This window comes from Piliocolobus tephrosceles, chromosome 3 (assembly GCF_002776525.5).
Source record: "Piliocolobus tephrosceles isolate RC106 chromosome 3, ASM277652v3, whole genome shotgun sequence".
NCBI classification, from domain to species: domain Eukaryota; kingdom Metazoa; phylum Chordata; class Mammalia; order Primates; family Cercopithecidae; genus Piliocolobus; species Piliocolobus tephrosceles.
In genome coordinates, this window is record NC_045436.1 from 32631828 (window position 1) to 32650439 (window position 18612).

Consider the following 18612-nt stretch of genomic DNA (forward strand, 5'->3'; position numbering starts at 1 on the left):
GTAAATACCACTTATAGTATTGATAAGTATACCTTACAAAAATGTAAGGTAGCAAAATACAAATGAGCACACAGACATAAGAAATAGGAACTATAAAGCTTCCCAATGAGGCCATAAAACAGGCTGAAGAAGCATACAACCACAGAGATATGGAAGAGCTTAAGGTTTATTAATATGGCTGTAATTTTTCCTCCACCACACAGTTATAGTTTATTAATAATGTGAGATGACTTCTAGTTTAGCCAGCAACATTCAGCATCTAAATTTAGAGAAAACAAAAAGCAGAAAGAATTTTTTTTCGAGTAGAATTGGTTAAACTTTCCTGACAATAACATTAATGCCAATAACCTTGCTTGTTTCTTTCTTTGATAATCAACATTATCCACTGATGAAATGGGCTGCCCCTCTTCCTTTAAAAGTTGCCCTCCATCTTTCTGACACCTGACTTGTGGCTATTCATGTTATATCTACTCCCAGGCTCTGTGTTTTGCATTGTGCTTTCTTTAATAAGCACTACCGGCTGAAGCAGAATGGTTTGAACTTCAGAGGAAAGTACAGGGCAATACTGAAGCTTTTTAAATGTTAAGACTTCCTTTGGCACGATCTCAGCTCACTGCAACCTCCACCTCCTGGATTCAAGTGATTCTCCAGCCTCAGCCTCCCAAGTTGGCACGATCTCAGCTCACTGCAACCTCCACTTCCTGGATTCAAGTGATTCTCCAGCCTCAGCCTCTCAAGTAGCTGGGATTACTGGTGCACATCACCATGCCTGGCTAATTTTTTTTGTTTGTTTTTTGTATTTTTAGTACAGACGGGGTTCACAGTGTTGGCTAGGCTGGTCTTGCACTCCTGACCTCAAGTGATCCACCTGCCTAGGCTTCCCAAGTTGCTGGGATTACAGGCATGAGCCACTGTGCCCAGCCAAGACTTCCTTTATTTTTGTTAGTTTTGAAGGAGTATCCTCTCATGATATAACTCCTGTCCAGACATGAATACCCTTTTGGGTTACACTTTTGAGTCATCACTATTATTTTCTGATCACTGTTTATAACAAATTATGAAAAATAAGTGTTGCCTATTTCTTTTTCCTTTGGAAGATATTTTAATGTTACTCATATAATAACTTATGCTTTCCTAACTATTAAGCAACAAGGTAATAGAGCATTTGCCTTGAGAAGACTGAGCAAATATATAAAATACGACCGTAAAATGATGTATGTGTACAATTCTACTTTATAAGGGTATATAAAATAAATATTGCTGGAAGCAAAAAAGAATAATTATGAAAAAATGGAATATTTACATCTATTTAATTAGTATAGTTCTGATCTTAAACGTTTAGGCTATGTCTGGTCAATATAAAGTGAAGGGCAGACTGGTTTTTATCCAGGCTATATGATCAAAGAAATAATAAATATAAATAATTTGACTCTTTTAGATAAAGGTTTCCAAAGTTTTCAAAATTACACTCTGTAGTAATGACATTATTCAGTCTGTTATTAAGACATCTAAATGCTCAACATTAGTCTACTGTTTAAATTTGTTCCACCAACCATTTTACTTAACTAAGCAAATAGCAAATTTATTTGTTCATTTATTCATTCACTATTAGCTAATATAAAAAATATTTATTTATGTGTTTATTATTTATTGAGTGACTAATGTCTTCTGTATTTTATGGAAAATGAAGAAGTAGAATACATTATTGCTAACTTTATGAGTTTTATAGTCGATTAGAATAAAAGAAATACATACAAAAATAATTTAATTACAGTATAGAAGCTATTAAACAGGCAAATAATAGAGATGAAAAACCTAGATTGAAAAGAGTGCACAAAGTGAGTGAGAACAGCCATAAAAATGTCTATTTAGAAGACAAGAGAAGAGGATCAAGAACAAAAAGCAAGGGCAAAGACTCCACGGTGAGAATGTATCGAATATGGTGCCAAGGGTAAGTTCTTCTTGGCTAACTACTGGGATGGGTCTGTGCACAAGAGTGAGAGGATATAATATTAGAAATGATGAAATATTTTATCATAATCATCAAAACTCTGTAAAGAATTATTTAAATATTGCATGTTCCCTGGTATTTTCAACTCAATATAATCAAGTAACTACTAATGAGACCTACCAGAATTCCTTCCTGATATTTGGAAGGAATTCAGTATTTATTACAAAATAGATACATTAATGATACCTATTGAGCTATGACACATGCAAAAGAGAAAAAAGATCCTTGCATTAGCTGACCTAACACTCTCTTGGATCTGATCAGAGAGGCATGCAAGATAAAGAGTGGGGGTGTTTCCTATAGGATATCTTGATAGCTGTGTTTCAGTATTAGTGTAGTGGTGTCATGCTAGATAACCAGGGTGCATAACAGGGTGTGGAGTCAAATAGATTCCTGCAAAGTTTTACCTTGAGAAAATGATATACCTTACTCTTGGAAAGTGAAGTACATAGATAGATTAACCACATTTTCAGTTAATGAGTGCTATACTGTCTCGAGTCATATATAGTAGTTTATATTTTATTTCAGAAAGGTCTCCTAGTGATTTATAATGCATGTCTATGTTATTTAAATGATATAAAAAGTCACTGGAAGTGAATTTTGGACATAATCCCCAAATCTTTTAAATAATTATCTAAAATATCTACACGTTGTCCATTATCCAGCTTAACTATATACTTCTACAAATAAATAATACTCGCATCACAATTAAAATATAAAAGAGGTGTCATTAATTAAATGTAATATACAATTGCTTTTATACTATGCTATGCTGCTGCTACTAGGAATAATGGAGTAAATATTTGAAGTAATTCTTTTACTAGTCTGAGATGGTCTCAGGAAAATTAGACTGTACTCTTGCCATTCTTACTAGGCTTGCAAAGTCTTATATTATTATTTAATAAAATATAAGTATCTCCCAAAAATACAGGAAAAAAATCCTTAGGTCTTCTTTCTTCCACCTGAAGTATTATTTCACTGTGTGGTTTGTCAAAAATAACACAAATTTAATATTCTAAAACCTTAACAAGCAAACAGACTTTATCGAACGGCTTTTAAGAGGCTTAGGAAATCTACTATTACTTTATCAAAAACTTTGTCCCAAAAGTCCAACTTATCATGGACAACAGCCAAACCTCTCTTGAACCTCTTTGCTATTCCTTTCAAGACACGAGTCTGCTTGTCACTCCTTCCTAGTCTTCTCCTGCCTTTCCCCGCCCTTTTCATCTTGCTGAGCCATCCTTTCAAGACGTTCACATTGCCCTATCTTATGAAAATCAATTTTCTTATTTGCTTCTTACAATTCTCTGCTCTACATATCACAAAATGAACATAACAGATAAAACAAGGATTCTCCACAGGAAACTGGAAGAAAAAAACTTGAATACTTAAAACATTTTTTAATGTTCCAACATATAAGCATATTGGAAAACAAAAACTGCTGCCCAAGAGTCTTCATGGCATAAATCCTTTCTCCAGGTTGTATGCAATCACAGCTTTTCAGGGGGAATACATCAACTCTTTTAAGTCTGTAAGTTTAAATGTAACATTAAAACTAAATTTGAATTGCAAAATTATGTGGGTAACTGAAATCACTGACTTAACAAAATCTAGAAATGTGGATATTTTATACCAGGAAATGGCAGGCATGTTTTGAGTTGCTCTTTATTTTTCAGTTTTTATGTTACTTCACTATCTCCTCTATTGGAATATTTGACAAAATATTAAATTAATTACAATCTTACCATTGTTGTTTCTTGAATGGATCCAAAACTGTTAATAAAAATGTTGACTACTACATCAACGGGAATGCCTATGAATAAAAATTAAGAATATGTTTACTAGCTGTAAAAAGCTTGGTCAGAGTTATCATAGGTTTTCGGTTTATACATTTAATTATCATATTTTTTCCAATTCATATGGAATGCAAAATCTATGGTCTCAGTATAACATGTTCATAATTACTATTAACTTATTTTTCTAAATAGGAATCATAATACAAATAAAAAATGAGTTCAATTGTATTTTATAATGTTCTTTTTTTTCAGGAAGAATTATGTCTTAAATTGTAGAGACTCTGCAAAATACATTTACCTTTAAATCTTTTTTTAAATTGCCCTAATACATGTACTTTAAGGAACTAAAAATTATTTTTTAAAAATAATTTTGAAAACAGGGTTTAATTTTTTTCCATTTTTCCAATTAGTTCAAATTCTTACTTTAATAGGTAGAACAGTATTCAATAAATTTTACTTATAATTATTACATTTTAATTTTTAATTCATGAAAATGTAAAGCTAATTGGACACATAGCAGACTCATTATAAAGATTTTTACCTGACCTTTTGAAAAATAATTAGAAAGTTCATGGAGTGAGAACTAAGGTATAACATTGCAAATTTATTTCTATTTTTTTTTCAACTCATTGTGGCTGCTGGTTGGGCTAACAAAGGGAAAATGTGAATTTAGCCTTTTAGCCACATAACCACTAACTGATGAAAAACAGGTGGTGAATCAATATGTGGTAGACATGTGACAACCATGGCTGTCGTTGAAAGTAACTGAATAGGTCCCGGTAATGAACAAAAACCCATTTTTACAACATAGTTGTATAACTTCAGTTGACTAGAAGCAGCTGCAGACTTGTTTTTTTCTAAAGGCAAAAAAAAAAAAAAAAAAAAAAAAAAAAAAAATCAAACCTTATAATGTTAATCTGATCTACATTAATACCTGTCCTTAACCAGCAGCAAGGATTATAGTTTTCCAGAGGAGATTTTGCTCATATAGCTTTTTTCTAATTCATCAAAAGTACAAAAAAGGTCTATACAACTGTACAATCTGCTCTTGGCTTATTTTATTGTAAGCATGGTCTTGGTTTTTAAAAGGTGTGATAAATGGTAATATCTAATTGGAATAAAAATAATCTATGTTGTAGAATACATCGTCATTTTTATTCACAAAACCAACATGCTTTTAAAAATCACACAGCCATCATTTTTTCAGCAAAAGAATAGAGAGAATTTTCTATTAATGTGAAATACTAACAAAATGTAAGAAAGACTCTAAATATACATCAGAACTGTTCTCTTTCCCTAAATAAGAAAATCATCATTCTGCACATTATAACTCTGGTGTCTGTGAATGAAAGCCAAGTCTATTTCCAGAGTCTAAATTTTAAAGCACTAAGGTTAAGAATAGTACTTAGCAAACTCATTACAGAGGTTAGCCTATTAATTCACAGTATATCCTTTTCTGAATTTTTAAAAACAGGTAACCCATAAAGCAATGAGAATTCATATTTTACTTATCTTTGGATATTTTAGGCATTGAATTGCTCTGAACTTAAGGACATTTTTGTTACATATCACTTTAAAATCTTACTGTTTTGAATATCACAACGCATATACATATAAAATATCACAAAGTTCTATACATATAAAATTAAGTTTTAAACAATAAAAATGAAAATTTATATGGGGGAGACAAACCTTTGAAGTTTGGTCTTATCCTGGGATCATAACTGACCAATAACCTGTTCAAGATATTGCTAGTGGAGTTGGCAGGTACTCGGGCAAGGTCCTCTGCTGACTGCTGGCTATAAGAGAGAGAAAGATCCTGATAAGTAGTTATAAGTAGCAAACAACAGAAATGGGTAATTCTCATTGGGAGAAAAGACTGCCTTTTTGAGACAAATCCACAACTATAGTATGGCTTTTTCAAATAGAAATAGAGACTAGTAAACATTGTTAAAAACCCAAAAGGCATCGTTATTAAAATACATATATATATATATAATTTTTAACAATTAACTTTACTAAATGTATGAAACATTGCTCTAAATACTCCATGTTACCTTCTATAAAATAAAATTCAGGAGACAGCTTACTTTTCTGAAGCAACCTACCATCAAAATCTAGGTAAGTAAAAACGAAGTGCACACAATGAGAAAAAAAAACAGCAAAGAACATTTTTTGAAAAATGTGTAATATTAACCTGCCAACACAAAAACAATCTGACCAGAGAGATGGTCTAAGAATTCATTAGACAATCATGCTGACATTTATAAAATGATATACCCCAAGAAATACAGTGAACATTTTCCTCACTCAGTAAAATATGGCAGCCTGGGAGGCGGAAGGGAATTGGTAAAAGACGTTTCACTATTATCAGATAAATGAAACAAGTAAAATACTCTATATTATACAGAGCTGTAAGAGATAACTACCTATTGCTTTTCTGTATATATTTGTCATCAACTCTTTATTAAGAAGAGGAAAGTCTGCATTGTTTTGCTTTTTAAATTAACTTTGAATAATGATAAGTGACAAAATCGGTGGTTGCTTAAGAGCCCTTTTTTAGAAAGGCACTTTCTTGGAAGCCAAGGAAAAGGTTTTGTTGTTTTTGTTTGGGTTTGGTTTATTTTACCCCTCATAAAGTCTTATGCATAATTTTTCTCATTACCTACACACACACAAAATCCATGACAATCACAAGGAAGAGTAAAACTCTACTTGGAGCACCTAGCACAGCATTTTCTGTATTGATATGATAAGAAGTCTCAATTTCATAAATTACATTAATGTATATGAAGGAAACTTAGATGCAACAGGCTTGGCTTTGTATTGAAACCAAAACTCTATCTATTAGGCATTTCTGAGTTAATTTTCATACAATCTGCCAATAAGAGACAACTATTGTAGGTGACATATAACAGAAAAAAAAGTATGAAATAATCTAATAATACTATGAATTGATACAGACAACTCTTTCAAACAGAAATTCAATCCGAGTGCAAAGCGTTTTAAAAAATGAAAATCAATCAGTTAAACCTCCCAAAAGCGCAGAGATCATACGGATTTTTAGAAACTGCTTCTCGTGGCTTTATTGGCTCCAGTGTCACAGCTTCATAAACTTGAGGGCTGGTAATTAGATTTTCCATTTCATTGCAGGTAAAACTATAACTTCCTTACAGCCAGTTGTCATTCTCTATCAAAAGAGGGAAAACTCTAAAGAGAATGAGGGTATGTGGGAAAATTGGATATTAGGATGCAAATTAGTGTTCAAACCTATCTACAAGTTTTCTCATTCAAAGGAAGAAAAAGAATTGATTGATTACAAAATACACTTGGATCAATTCAGAACTGCTATTATTGTGTCACTTCATATAAAATCCTTTACAAGTATATTCCTTCTAAACAATGAAAAGACAACATGAAGACAATTAACACTAAATTTTGTAGTTTAGAACTTTCCAGCCGATTTTTCCGCTTCTAGCTGTAGGCTGTGTCAGTAAAATTCATTCTTTAGCCCTTTATCTCACTATCAAATTTTGTCCTTCTTCCACAGAATCAGTTTCTCTTCCTGGAGTATTGCAACTTCCATTCTTTATTGTACTAATCTAAACCAAACCTGTCCTTTTAAACTTCATCTTCTTTGTAAAATCTTGCCTCAATCTTCAACCTTATGCTAATGAACATGAACTAATAAATATATTGCTTGGCAATGATTTTGTAGCTTTTCTTTTCTTATCTATGGGTTTATTACCAACTAGACAAAATGAAAACAGTATGATTATTGAGGGACTCATGGTTTCTATATATTTGTAGTTCCCTACTCTGTTTTTATAGTAGTAAATACACATTGGTTCAAGTACTTCCAATCTGCCATCTCTTCTAGGTATATTTCAGCCTCATGTTGCCTGTGCCGTAAGGGATAAGCAGTTCCACTCATTATTTCCAGAGGAAGAAGAGCATTTTGTCCTGGGGCACTCTCTTAGGAGAAATGACTTCCCCCACCCTCAGAATCTTCCCAGCATTGACCATTGCTGAACTAATTACTGGCAAGGAGGAAGAAACATTCATGATTGGCTCAGATTAATATTCTGATGCGGAATGAATATTGGAGAATCAACCATTATGTCCATTACATTCTTTCATTTGATAGTCATGTTCATGCTATTAAACAGAAGAGATATTAACCACACAGAAAGCTGTTATTTCGAGGGAGAGAATGGTAGAAAAAAAATGGTACAAGAGTAAGAGGTAAGTAAATGGACCTGTAGAGTACATGGTATATAAAGAAACTAAGACACAGCAGGGTTAAGAGATTTTTCTAAGGTGGTAGAGCCAAGAATGAAACCTGCTCCATGGTAAGCCTGCCATAGTGTAAGTGAAATATTATCTGTCTTCTTATTACCATCCATACACATATTGCTTTAGGGCATATATATTTTACCTTGGGTTCTATTCATCTTACTAGGCATTGTTAAAAATCATTAGTACTGAAAATATAAATTGGCCCTTTCTATCAGTTCACTCTTCTACCATCTCCAAATGTTTTTGCAACTCTCCACAGTTAAAAGCAAATTCTTGTTTGTTAACAACAAAAACTCAACATTGCTTGACAAAAATCTTTTGAAAATCAAACAAGCAAACCAAAAAACAAAACAGAAAAAAAACAAACACAAAAACCCAGGGAATATACCAAATATTGTATGGCCCCTTTTCTTCTATTCTTATTTGTGTCAATATATATTTTCATGTTTCAGCTGCAGGTAACTTGGCATGAATGTTTAATCAATAGTTCACATTTATTTGTATTAGAAATGAAGAGATGTTTTAAAATTTAAATAAAATCCCATGTAGTTTATATTCACATGCATGAACTCAGTGTTTTCCCACCTAAAAAAAGTAAAAATCATATTTTTCGCTTATCAATAATAAAATAACATTAAAATTATCTCTACAGACTAAAATACGTTTAAGAGATTAAATGGATATAGTCACTTCCTTCTAAAGAGTTAAAACAATTTGCATGCAACATATTTTCTTTTGTCTGTATGTTACTATACATATCCTTATAATTTAGAAAGTAAGTTAGTATTACTTACACAAAATAAACAGGAAAAAGGAGAGTTAAGTGATTTTAATTAGGTCACACACTTAATGCCTGCTTTGTTATTAAAGTCTTCATATTCTGAATCTCAGCCCAATGTTTTATGCATGTGACTAGGCTATTTTGTTTTATTTCAAGAAATCTATCAACAATTCCAATATATTAAAAAGCGGGATTTATTTCTTGGAAATATGACATTAATTTAAGAAAATAAAATATTCTACTTGGGCAAAGTGATCAAATGACTAGAGAAAATAGAGTTGCATATCAAAAGCCTTTTACAACCAGTTCTCTTTTGTTCACTTGCCTAAACTTGAACCAATGTCATTACTAATATGTAAAGTTATGCAAGGAATGTGTCAGACTGTATAGCTGTATGATGTAATATTTTCCAGCACTGAAGGAAAAATCCAGAAAATTATTTCCAAAGGAGGAAACTCAATTTTCTATTAACTGTAGAACATTCTTCTTTTTTTACATGACCCTCCAGTGACCACAGTGCACAGTTTCATTTCAAAACAGGTGTGGATGAGTATGTTGTCTTAATCTTCTTGCTAAAACCAGAAATCTGAGTCTAAAGGAATTGTTTTATTTCTCCATAGAGCTATAAATTCAGTGACAATTGTCAGAGGCCTTCTCAGACCTGAATGTAGTGTGGCGCTGCATGGTTTTCAGCTGGACATGAACTTAAACAAACACAAAGCCACAGACACAATGGTAGAACAAGGCACGTAATATGTGTTGGTTGTATCATTTCTCACGCTCTAAGGCAGTGATTCTTTGCCTCTTTGTTAGACAACAGAGGTCTCTGAAAATCTGATAAAAACTCTATACTTCCCTAAACAGCGTACACAAAGTTTGCGTTTCTGAGGGTCCTGGACCAGTAGACCACAGGTCAAGAAATTTTTCATGGAAACAGATCAATCATCCTCCCTTCTACAGCAAGCAATTCTGACTCTGTGGGATGTTTTGCTTACTGTTAATTCTGCTTTTCAGACACAGCAAGATACAAGAAAACACAAGGTATTATTGTTGGAGGAGGTTTTAGATGGAAGATTCCCTTTCTGAATACTTCACTAAAAGGACTCAGAAAGGAATTATATCAAAGTAAACAATATAACCATAAATAGTGGCAACTGTGATGTTATTAGTCATTATTTTAAAGCTGGTAACATCATATAAAGTGAAATGAGAAGACAATTTTTTTAAAGAGCAGGTATCTTACAGTAACAGAAATTAAACAAGTGTTCAGACAAAAAAAAAAAAAAAAAAAGCACCGTAATGGAAATATGTCAACAGAGGGACATTGGAACCAAAACTGAGAGGGTTCCCAGTGGCCAAAGCTGTCATGATTTGAGCAACAAAATAAAGTAGTATTGTATTATAGTACAAAATAGAAATCTCAGAGTCTGTACAGATAAAAATAAGAATTGAATAAATGGGGAAATATTAACAAATCACTCATGAAGAATTCCAAATAACTGCTGTAGATCTTCTGCTTTTTAATTGGTGGAAAATAACTCACCAGTCCTTAGTGTGGGCTGTGCATAGTGACTCCCTTCCAAAGAGTTCAGTCTGCAAAGTGCGGGGGGAAAGAGTAACTTCACGGCAGAGAAACTCCACAGGCACTCTCCTCAGCAGGTAATCAAGTTAACCTTAATCGTGATAAGCCATGTTGATAATATGGACCCTTGATACGATGTGATGAGAATCACATTTTAACCCTGTGGTCTTCCTCTCAAAACGACATAACCCAGTCTAGTCATGAGAAAAACATCAGATAAATCTCATTTGAAGGACATTCCACAAAATATTTGACAGGTACTCAGGTACTTTACAAAACTCTCACAGTCATCAAAAGTAAGTTAATGTCTGAGTGACTGTCACAGCCAAGAGGAGCCCAAGAAGGCATGATGACTATGTAACATAGTACCCTGGAAGGGATCCTGTGACGGAAAAAGGACTTAAGATAAAGACCAAAGAGATGTGAGTAAAGAATGGATTTTATTTATTAATATTCTATTAGTGTTAGTTCTTTAATTGCAAATAAATAAATAAGTAAAATAAAAATTACAAAAATAAAAGTACCATACTAAAGAAAAAGAAAAATAGAGAAAATTAGGTGCAGGGTATTTGGGAACTCTCTGTACTACCTTGGAAATTTTCCTACAAATCTAAAGCTATTCTAAAATAAAATGCTTATTTGAAAAAAGAAAAAAAGAGAGAGAGACCAGGAAAGGCACTGAAAGAGTCAGGAGAGTCAATTGTGAGCTCTCCTTTCAAAATCCACAGCCTTAAATGGAAGCACACTATGTATATAATAATCATATAGAAGTGAAACCTTGATCATGTGTTAAGACTGAGGCTTATGAAAAAACACTGCTACTGGTCTGTAAATGTAAATGTATTAAAAGTTCAGCATTACACTTCCATCTGTATACAACTATTTTTAGATAATCAGATAGATAAATAGATATACAAAGACAAACACTTTATGTATCCAGCTAATAAGTTAAATTGGTAGTTATTCATGAATACACATAACTGTGTAATTATTGTGGAGTGTTTTTTATTTTTGTGTTTTCCTACTTATCCTATAGTTTACTATCACCTCTCTTGACAGTTTCTGGATTTATTTTCCATTCTGTTTTCACAGATTAAACTGTGAACAGTTTTATGAATGCAGACAGTGAGTGATACCTTTTACAAGATTAGTCTAAACTTATTTGAAAAGAATGTGTTTATGAGTAGATGTGTATGTGTGTGGCAAAGTCTGTCATGTTATTATGGGCCAAGAGTCATAATTAAGAAGAGTGTTCTGCAACATTCATGTTATTTATCCCCTCAACTGGGTTTCAGGAACTGTTGTAGCCTGTGGAAACATTTTCAAATCTTCTCTAGCTCCAATTATACAATTACATCATTCATGGCTCAAAGAAAAAATATTCTGCATGAAGTAGAAGCGTGTATTTGGAAAGATGCTGGATTTTGAATACCAGCAATTTGCAAATCTCATTGAAGGCTATCTGTTGGTCACTTTTAACTTCATATCACATGTGAGATTACTTATTCTATGAAAACCATGATAGGAGTATTTTCTACTTCTATCATATATTGCTCAACTGTAAAACATTATACATTCTCACCACTTCTAATGGGTTTGCTATGCGCTCCAAAGCTCATGACATAAAGAATTAAACATCAATCTAAACACAATGTGTACTGTGCCATTACTTTCCATACTAAACAGAATAAAATTACATCCTGGCCCAGCAAGTACAAATCCATAGTTAAGACTTCTAACTCTGCAACCAACTGCAATGATACTTAGCTTTTCTCAATTTTCCATATATAGCAACAACTTAAAAATATTGCCCTCCTGGCCCAACGAAAATATCTATACAAAAAGTTACACACACACATATGCATACACACTAAAGTTGAATAAAATGTGGGTATAATTGAAAAACATGTCTCTTAGAGTCAAGAGATTAGTGTTCTAACTCCAGATGGACTGCAAGATTGCCACATGATGCTGGGCAAAGCACTGACCCTCTGTGGGCTTCAGTATACTCACCTTTAAACCAAAGGTTAAATCAGGTGAGGTCTCAGAGCTCATTCCGTTGACAATCTGATTCCACCTGTAGTACATGCTGCTGTGCCCCACCATCAAGGCCACACCTCCATAAATGAGCTTGCTACTGGGAATGTTGGGTGCCTACAGTTCAGAGCTGAGTGTCTTCTGGAATAGCCTCCAGCTGAAGTAAGGTGTCTTGTCCTAGAGGCAGCCTATACCCAGTGACTTTGATAGGGGTATGTAAAGGTGGCTGGGTCCCTTTCTACTAATTGAGACACTCTGAAGGGCCATCCCATCTTCAGAGTTCCCAATGGCATGGACTGAACACTCAGTTGCAACCCCACTGTTCCTGTGTTTAAGCCTGCTTTACTCCCTCTTAAGACATGTTCTCAAAAGTAATCCCTTTTTTCATGCAAATTTCCATCTCAATGTCTCTGTCTCTAAAAGAATTTAACCTACAAACATCAACTAAATACCAAGTTTCCTTAAGGAGCTTTACCAGTTATGCAACCACCAATATGCTAAATTTCTCTCTCACTTTAGTCTTTCCTTAATTCATTTAACAGTTTCTGAGAGTTTCCTATGTGCCATGCACTTGCTATGTAATGGTTATGTGCTTGAGAATCAAACACACATGATCCTTATTCTGATACAAAAAATGATATTTAAAGCTGTGAGTTTAGATAAATTTGGTTATGGATTCTCAGGCTTGAAAATAGATTAGATTCAGCTGAGGAGTTCTAGAAACTACTGATACCTCACCCCATCGCCCATATCTAGATTTAATTAGTTTTGGATGTGGCCCAGGCATCAGAGTTTTTAAAAAGTTCTTCAGATGATGTTAATGATCAGAAGAATCACTTGTTTGAAGAGAGAGTTTATAGTTAAAAAAAAAAAGACATGGAATTGAAATGTGAGGAACTGCAACATTTAATGAGCAGATAGGAAAAGATAAGCCAATAATTCAAAGAACAAATAGCCAGGAAGAAGGGGTAAATCCAGCAGTGTGTGGTATCAACAGAACTCAAAAGAATATTTCATGGAAGAGTTGGCTAACAGGGCCAAAAGTTGCTGAGAGGTTGAGATGAGGACTGACAGCTTTCTATGGGAGTTAGCAAAAGTAAGAACTGTTTTTCAGTTGAGAAAGAGGCGGAAGCTAGATTGGAGTTGATAGAATAGTGATAGGTGAAGAAATGAATGAGAGAGTGCATATGGCTCTATTGAAAAGTCTGTTTCACTAGGAGTGATGTCCCCAAGACAGTGAAAAAGGAAGCCCTGAACTCTTCCTCCCCTCAAGGACATAACAATGCAACAACAAATGGATCAATCTTCTTTGTGAGAAATTCTAAAACTAGTTGAGAGTCTTCTGTACCTCAGTTGAGTATGAAATCAGTGACATTGAACTCGTAGGAAAATAAGCCATCCTCCAGCCCTAATCTCCACCCTTAAAACCCCAACACAGCATAATATAATCATGAAGGAGTCCTCAGCTTACAGTTTCTTCTTCTGGAGTGAAGCAGTTGGACCATACACCTAGAATCTCAGCTTTTGCATGTACCACCAGAGAGACTGTTTTCTATCTCTCCTGTCTTGGAAAGCTGATAAAGCACAGCATACACTAGTACACTAAGCCCCTGAGGACTACAGAGAAAAAAGTAACAGTTTGCACTAGCATGAAGACAGGCCACAGCTCCTCCCCAAAGCTCAGTGCACAACAAGGAAGGGGAGTAAACCCTAGCTCCCAGCTTCTCTCTGAGAACACTTGAACCACATGTCTACCAGCCCAACTTTTTCTGGTGCTACTCAAGGGACTGGCTTTTCTCTCATCTGTCTCGCAGCACTGATAGGGCCCAGTATACACTAGATCACTGAAGGCTACAAAGAACAAAGTGGTACTTTGAACAGGTGTGCAGAACTCATCACAGATGCTACCCCAGCTCAACACAGAGTGAGCACGTAAAAAACACCAGAGCTCAGATTATTCCTGGGGAAGGAAAAGAGCTGGATCACAGTTCTGGCATTCCAACTCCTCCAAGAGCTACCAGAGGAATTTACTTCTACCCACCTTTCTTGGAGAATAGACAGGGCCTAACATACTCTGGACACCTGGGAGCCACTAAAAAAAAAAAAAAAAAGACAATGATTTAGACTACCAAGAAGGTTTGAGAGACCCAGAAACTGGCCAGGTTGAATGGTGAAGGTCTTCTCTAGCACAGGATCAATCTGTGGAGACTGGGAGATGTAGAGGTTTTTCTGCTGCATAGATAACAGCACAAAGACTCAAGAAAAATGAAGAAACAGGCAAACATGATCCAAACAAAGGAGTAAAACATAACTCCAAAAACCAACCCCAACAAAATGGAAATATATGAATTATTTGACAGAAAATTTAAAATAAACAGTCATATCTTTATAAATAATAGAAAGTTCAACATGCTCAGGAGAACAATGCACAAAGTACGAATTTCAACGAAGAGAGAAAATTTTAAAATGAAGCAGGCAGAAACCTTGAAGCTGAATAATATAATAAACTAAAAAATTCAATAGAAAAATTCAGTGGCACATTAGAACAAGCAGAAGAAAGAATGAACAAACATAAAGACAGGTCATTTAAAATTATCCAGAGCAACAAAAGAAAAAAAAAGAGTGAAGAAAACTTAAGGGTCTTATAAAACACTGTGATATTGTAATTTATAATAAGATATATATATATATTTGATCTTCATTCTTGTTTCCTAGAACCTGTAAATTCCTAAAACCTGTAAACACTCTGGTGTGTTGAGTGTCTTCCGTATGCTAATAAGATGACTGGCAGTTCATGGCCCCTAGAATGCCCCAGGATGGGGACTGATCACCAGAAAGATGAAACATGATTAGAGAGTTGAGATTTTCAGCCTTACTCCCACCCTCCGACCTTCAGGAAGGGGAGAAAGGTTGAAGGTTGAGTTGATCACCAACGGCCGAAGATTTCATCAATCATGGCCATATAATGATGCCTCTATAAAAAACCCAAAAGACTGGGTTTAGAGAGCTTCCAAAAAGCTGGAGACATACAGGACTGTAAAAGATGGTGTACCCAGAGAGGGCATGGAAGCTTTATGCCCCTTCTCACATGCCTCGTTCTATGCATATTCTCCATTTGCCTGTTCAGCTGTATCCTTTGTATAATTCCTTCACAATAAATGGGTAAAAATAAGTGAAGTGAAGTGTTTTCCTGAGCTCTGTGAGCTGCTCTAGCATATTAATCAAACCCAAGGACATGATCAGGGGAATCCAGATTTACGGTCAGTTAGTCAGAAGTACAGGACACAACCTGGGACTTGTTATTGGCATCTGAAGTGCAGGGCAGTCTTCTTGGACTGAGCCTTCAAGCTGTGTGATCCAACACTATCTCCAGGAAAATAGAATTTAAAAATAAATTAAAGGGCAAACAATTGGTATTCACTGGAGAACTGACTGGTTGTCAGCTGAAGCAAAATGCCAGACACACATCTGGTGTCAGAAGTATTCTACTGGAAAGTATAGTGTAAAAAAGACACTTAGGCTTTTACTACAGATTCCATCAAGCAGACCAAGATAGGCATTATGGGAATAACAGAAGAAGAAAAAAGGGAGAAATAATGAGGAAACTAATACTAAGAAATAATGGCTAAAATCTTCCCAAATCTGAGGAAGGAAATGAACATCCAGATTCAGAAATCCCAGAAAGCCCCCAAAAAGATAAAGCTAAAGTAACACACACAAATTGTATTAGTCCAGTTTCTCCAGAAAGACAGAACCAATAGGAAATACAGCCATACCTCAGACATATTTAGGGATCAGTTCCAAACCACTACAACAAAGTGAATATTGCCATAAAGTTAGTCACACAAATGTTTTGGTTTCCCAGTGCATATAAGAAACTAAACTGTAGTCTGCTAAATGCATAAAATAATAAACATATCTTAATTTTAAAATATCACTAAAAAATGCTAACAGTCATCTTAGCTTTAAACAAGATTTCTTCTTTTTTGCTGATAAGAGGGTCTTGCCTTGATGATGACTGCTGACTGATCAAAGTGGTGAGTGCTGAAGGTTGCGGTGGCTGTGGCAATTTCTTAAAATAAGACAAAAGTGAAGTTTGCTGGATCAATGGACCCTTCCTTGTATGGCAGATGTGTCTCTAACATGCAGGGCTGTTTGATAGCCTTTTATCTATGGAACATCTTTCAAAATTGGAGTCAATCCTCTCAAACTTCTGCTGCTTTATAAACTAAGTCCATGTAATAATCAAAATCCTGTGTTGTCATTTTGACACTCTTCTCAGTATCTTCACCAGAAGATCTGAGTAGAATCCATTTTAGGAAACCACTTCTTTGCTCATCCATAGGAATCAACGCCTCTTCTGTTCAAGCTTTATCATGAAATTGCAACAATTCAGTCACGTCTTCAGGTTCCAGTTTTAATTTAAGTTTTCTTGCTATTTCCACCATCTCTGCAGTTAATTCCTCCACTGAAGTCTTGTACTACTCAAAGTCATCCAAAAAAGTTATAATCCTGTTAATGTTGATACTTTGACTTCCTTTCATAAATCACAAATGTTCTTAATGGTATCCAGAATAGTGAATCCTTTCCAGGTTTTCAATGTATTTGGCCCAGATCCATCAGGGGAATTACTATCTATGACAGCTATAACCTTACTAAATGTATTTCTTAGATAATAAAACTTGAAAGTCAAAATGACTCCTTGATTCATGGTCTGAAGAATGGATGTTGTGTTAGCAGGCATGAAAAGAACTCCTTGTACAATACATCTCTGTCAAAGCTCTTGGGTGACCAGGTGCATTGTCAATGAGCAGTAATGTTTGAAAATGAGTCTTTTTTCATGAGTAGTAGGTCTTAATAGTATGTTTAAAATCTTCAGTAAACCATGTTGTAAACAGATGTGCTGTTACCCAGGCTTTGTTGTTCCATTTCTGGAGCACAGACAGAGAAGATCTTGCAAAATTCGTAAAGGCCCTAGGATTTTAGGAATGATAAACGGACATTGACTTCAACTTCAAGTCACCAGCTGCATTAGCCCTTAACAAGAGAGTTAGCCTGTTCTTTAACTAGACATTGACTTCTCTCTAGCTATGAAAGATGGCATCTTCTTCCAGTATAAGGCTGTTTCATCTACATTGAACATCTGCTGTTTGGTATACTCACCTTCATCAATGATCTTAGCTAGATCTTCTCAATACCTTGCTGTGGCTTCAACATCAATACTTGCTGTGCCACCTCACACTTCTGTGTTATGCAAATGGCTTATTTCCTTCAACCTCACGAACCAACCTCTGCTAGCTTCCAAATTTTCTTCTGCAGCTTCCTCACTTCTCTTAGCCTTCACAGAATTAAAAAGAGTTAGGGCCTTGCTTAGGATTAGGCTTTGGCTTAAGGGAATGTCATGGGTCATTTGGTTTTCTATCTAGACCACTCAAACTTTCTCCAACTCAGCAATAAGACTGTTTCACTTCCTTATCATTAATGTGCTATGAGAATGGCACTTTTAATTTCCTTCTAGAACCTTTCCTTAGCATTCACAACCTGGCCGTTTGACAAAGGGGCCTAGCTTTCAGCCTGTTTTGGCTTTTGACATACCTTCCTCACTAAGCTTAATCATTTCTAACTTCTGATTTAAAGTGAGAGACATGCAGCCCTTCTTTTCACCTGAAAACTTAGAGACAATTGTAGAGGTATTAATTGGCCTAATTTCAATGTTGTTGTATCTCAGAGAATAAGAAGGCTTGACGAGAGGGAGATGAAAAGACAGACTCCCAGTTGTTCATACACCACATTTAGTAAGTTTGCACTCTTATATGGGCATGATTTGTGGCACCCCGAAACAATTACAACAGTAATACCAAAGTTCATTTATCACAAATCACTCTAACAGATATAATACTAATCAAAAGACTGAAATATTGTGAGAATTACCAAAACATGACACAGAGACACAATGGGAACACAGGCTGTTGGAAAAATGATGCCAATAGACTAGCTCAATGCAGGGTTGCCACAAACCTTTAATTTGTATTTTTTAAAAAGGCAGTATATAGAAGATGAGATTTAATAGTGGTATTGGCTCATTCAATTAAAGAGGCTGAGAAGT

The 18612-nt window shown here is 34.8% G+C and overlaps 1 protein-coding gene across 2 annotated transcripts in view; it reads right to left on the reverse strand.

Moving 5' to 3' along the window:
- Positions 1 to 18612, reverse strand: part of GLRB (glycine receptor beta) — a 91695-nt gene that overhangs the window by 40923 nt on the left and 32160 nt on the right. For both annotated transcript variants that reach the window (XM_023226412.2, XM_023226409.2), the window contains exons 3-4: positions 5500 to 5606; positions 3757 to 3824 (exon numbers count right to left, since the gene is read on the reverse strand). In XM_023226412.2, the coding sequence (XP_023082180.1) occupies positions 3757 to 3824; positions 5500 to 5606 (175 nt within the window). The remainder of the gene's footprint in view (positions 1 to 3756; positions 3825 to 5499; positions 5607 to 18612) is intronic.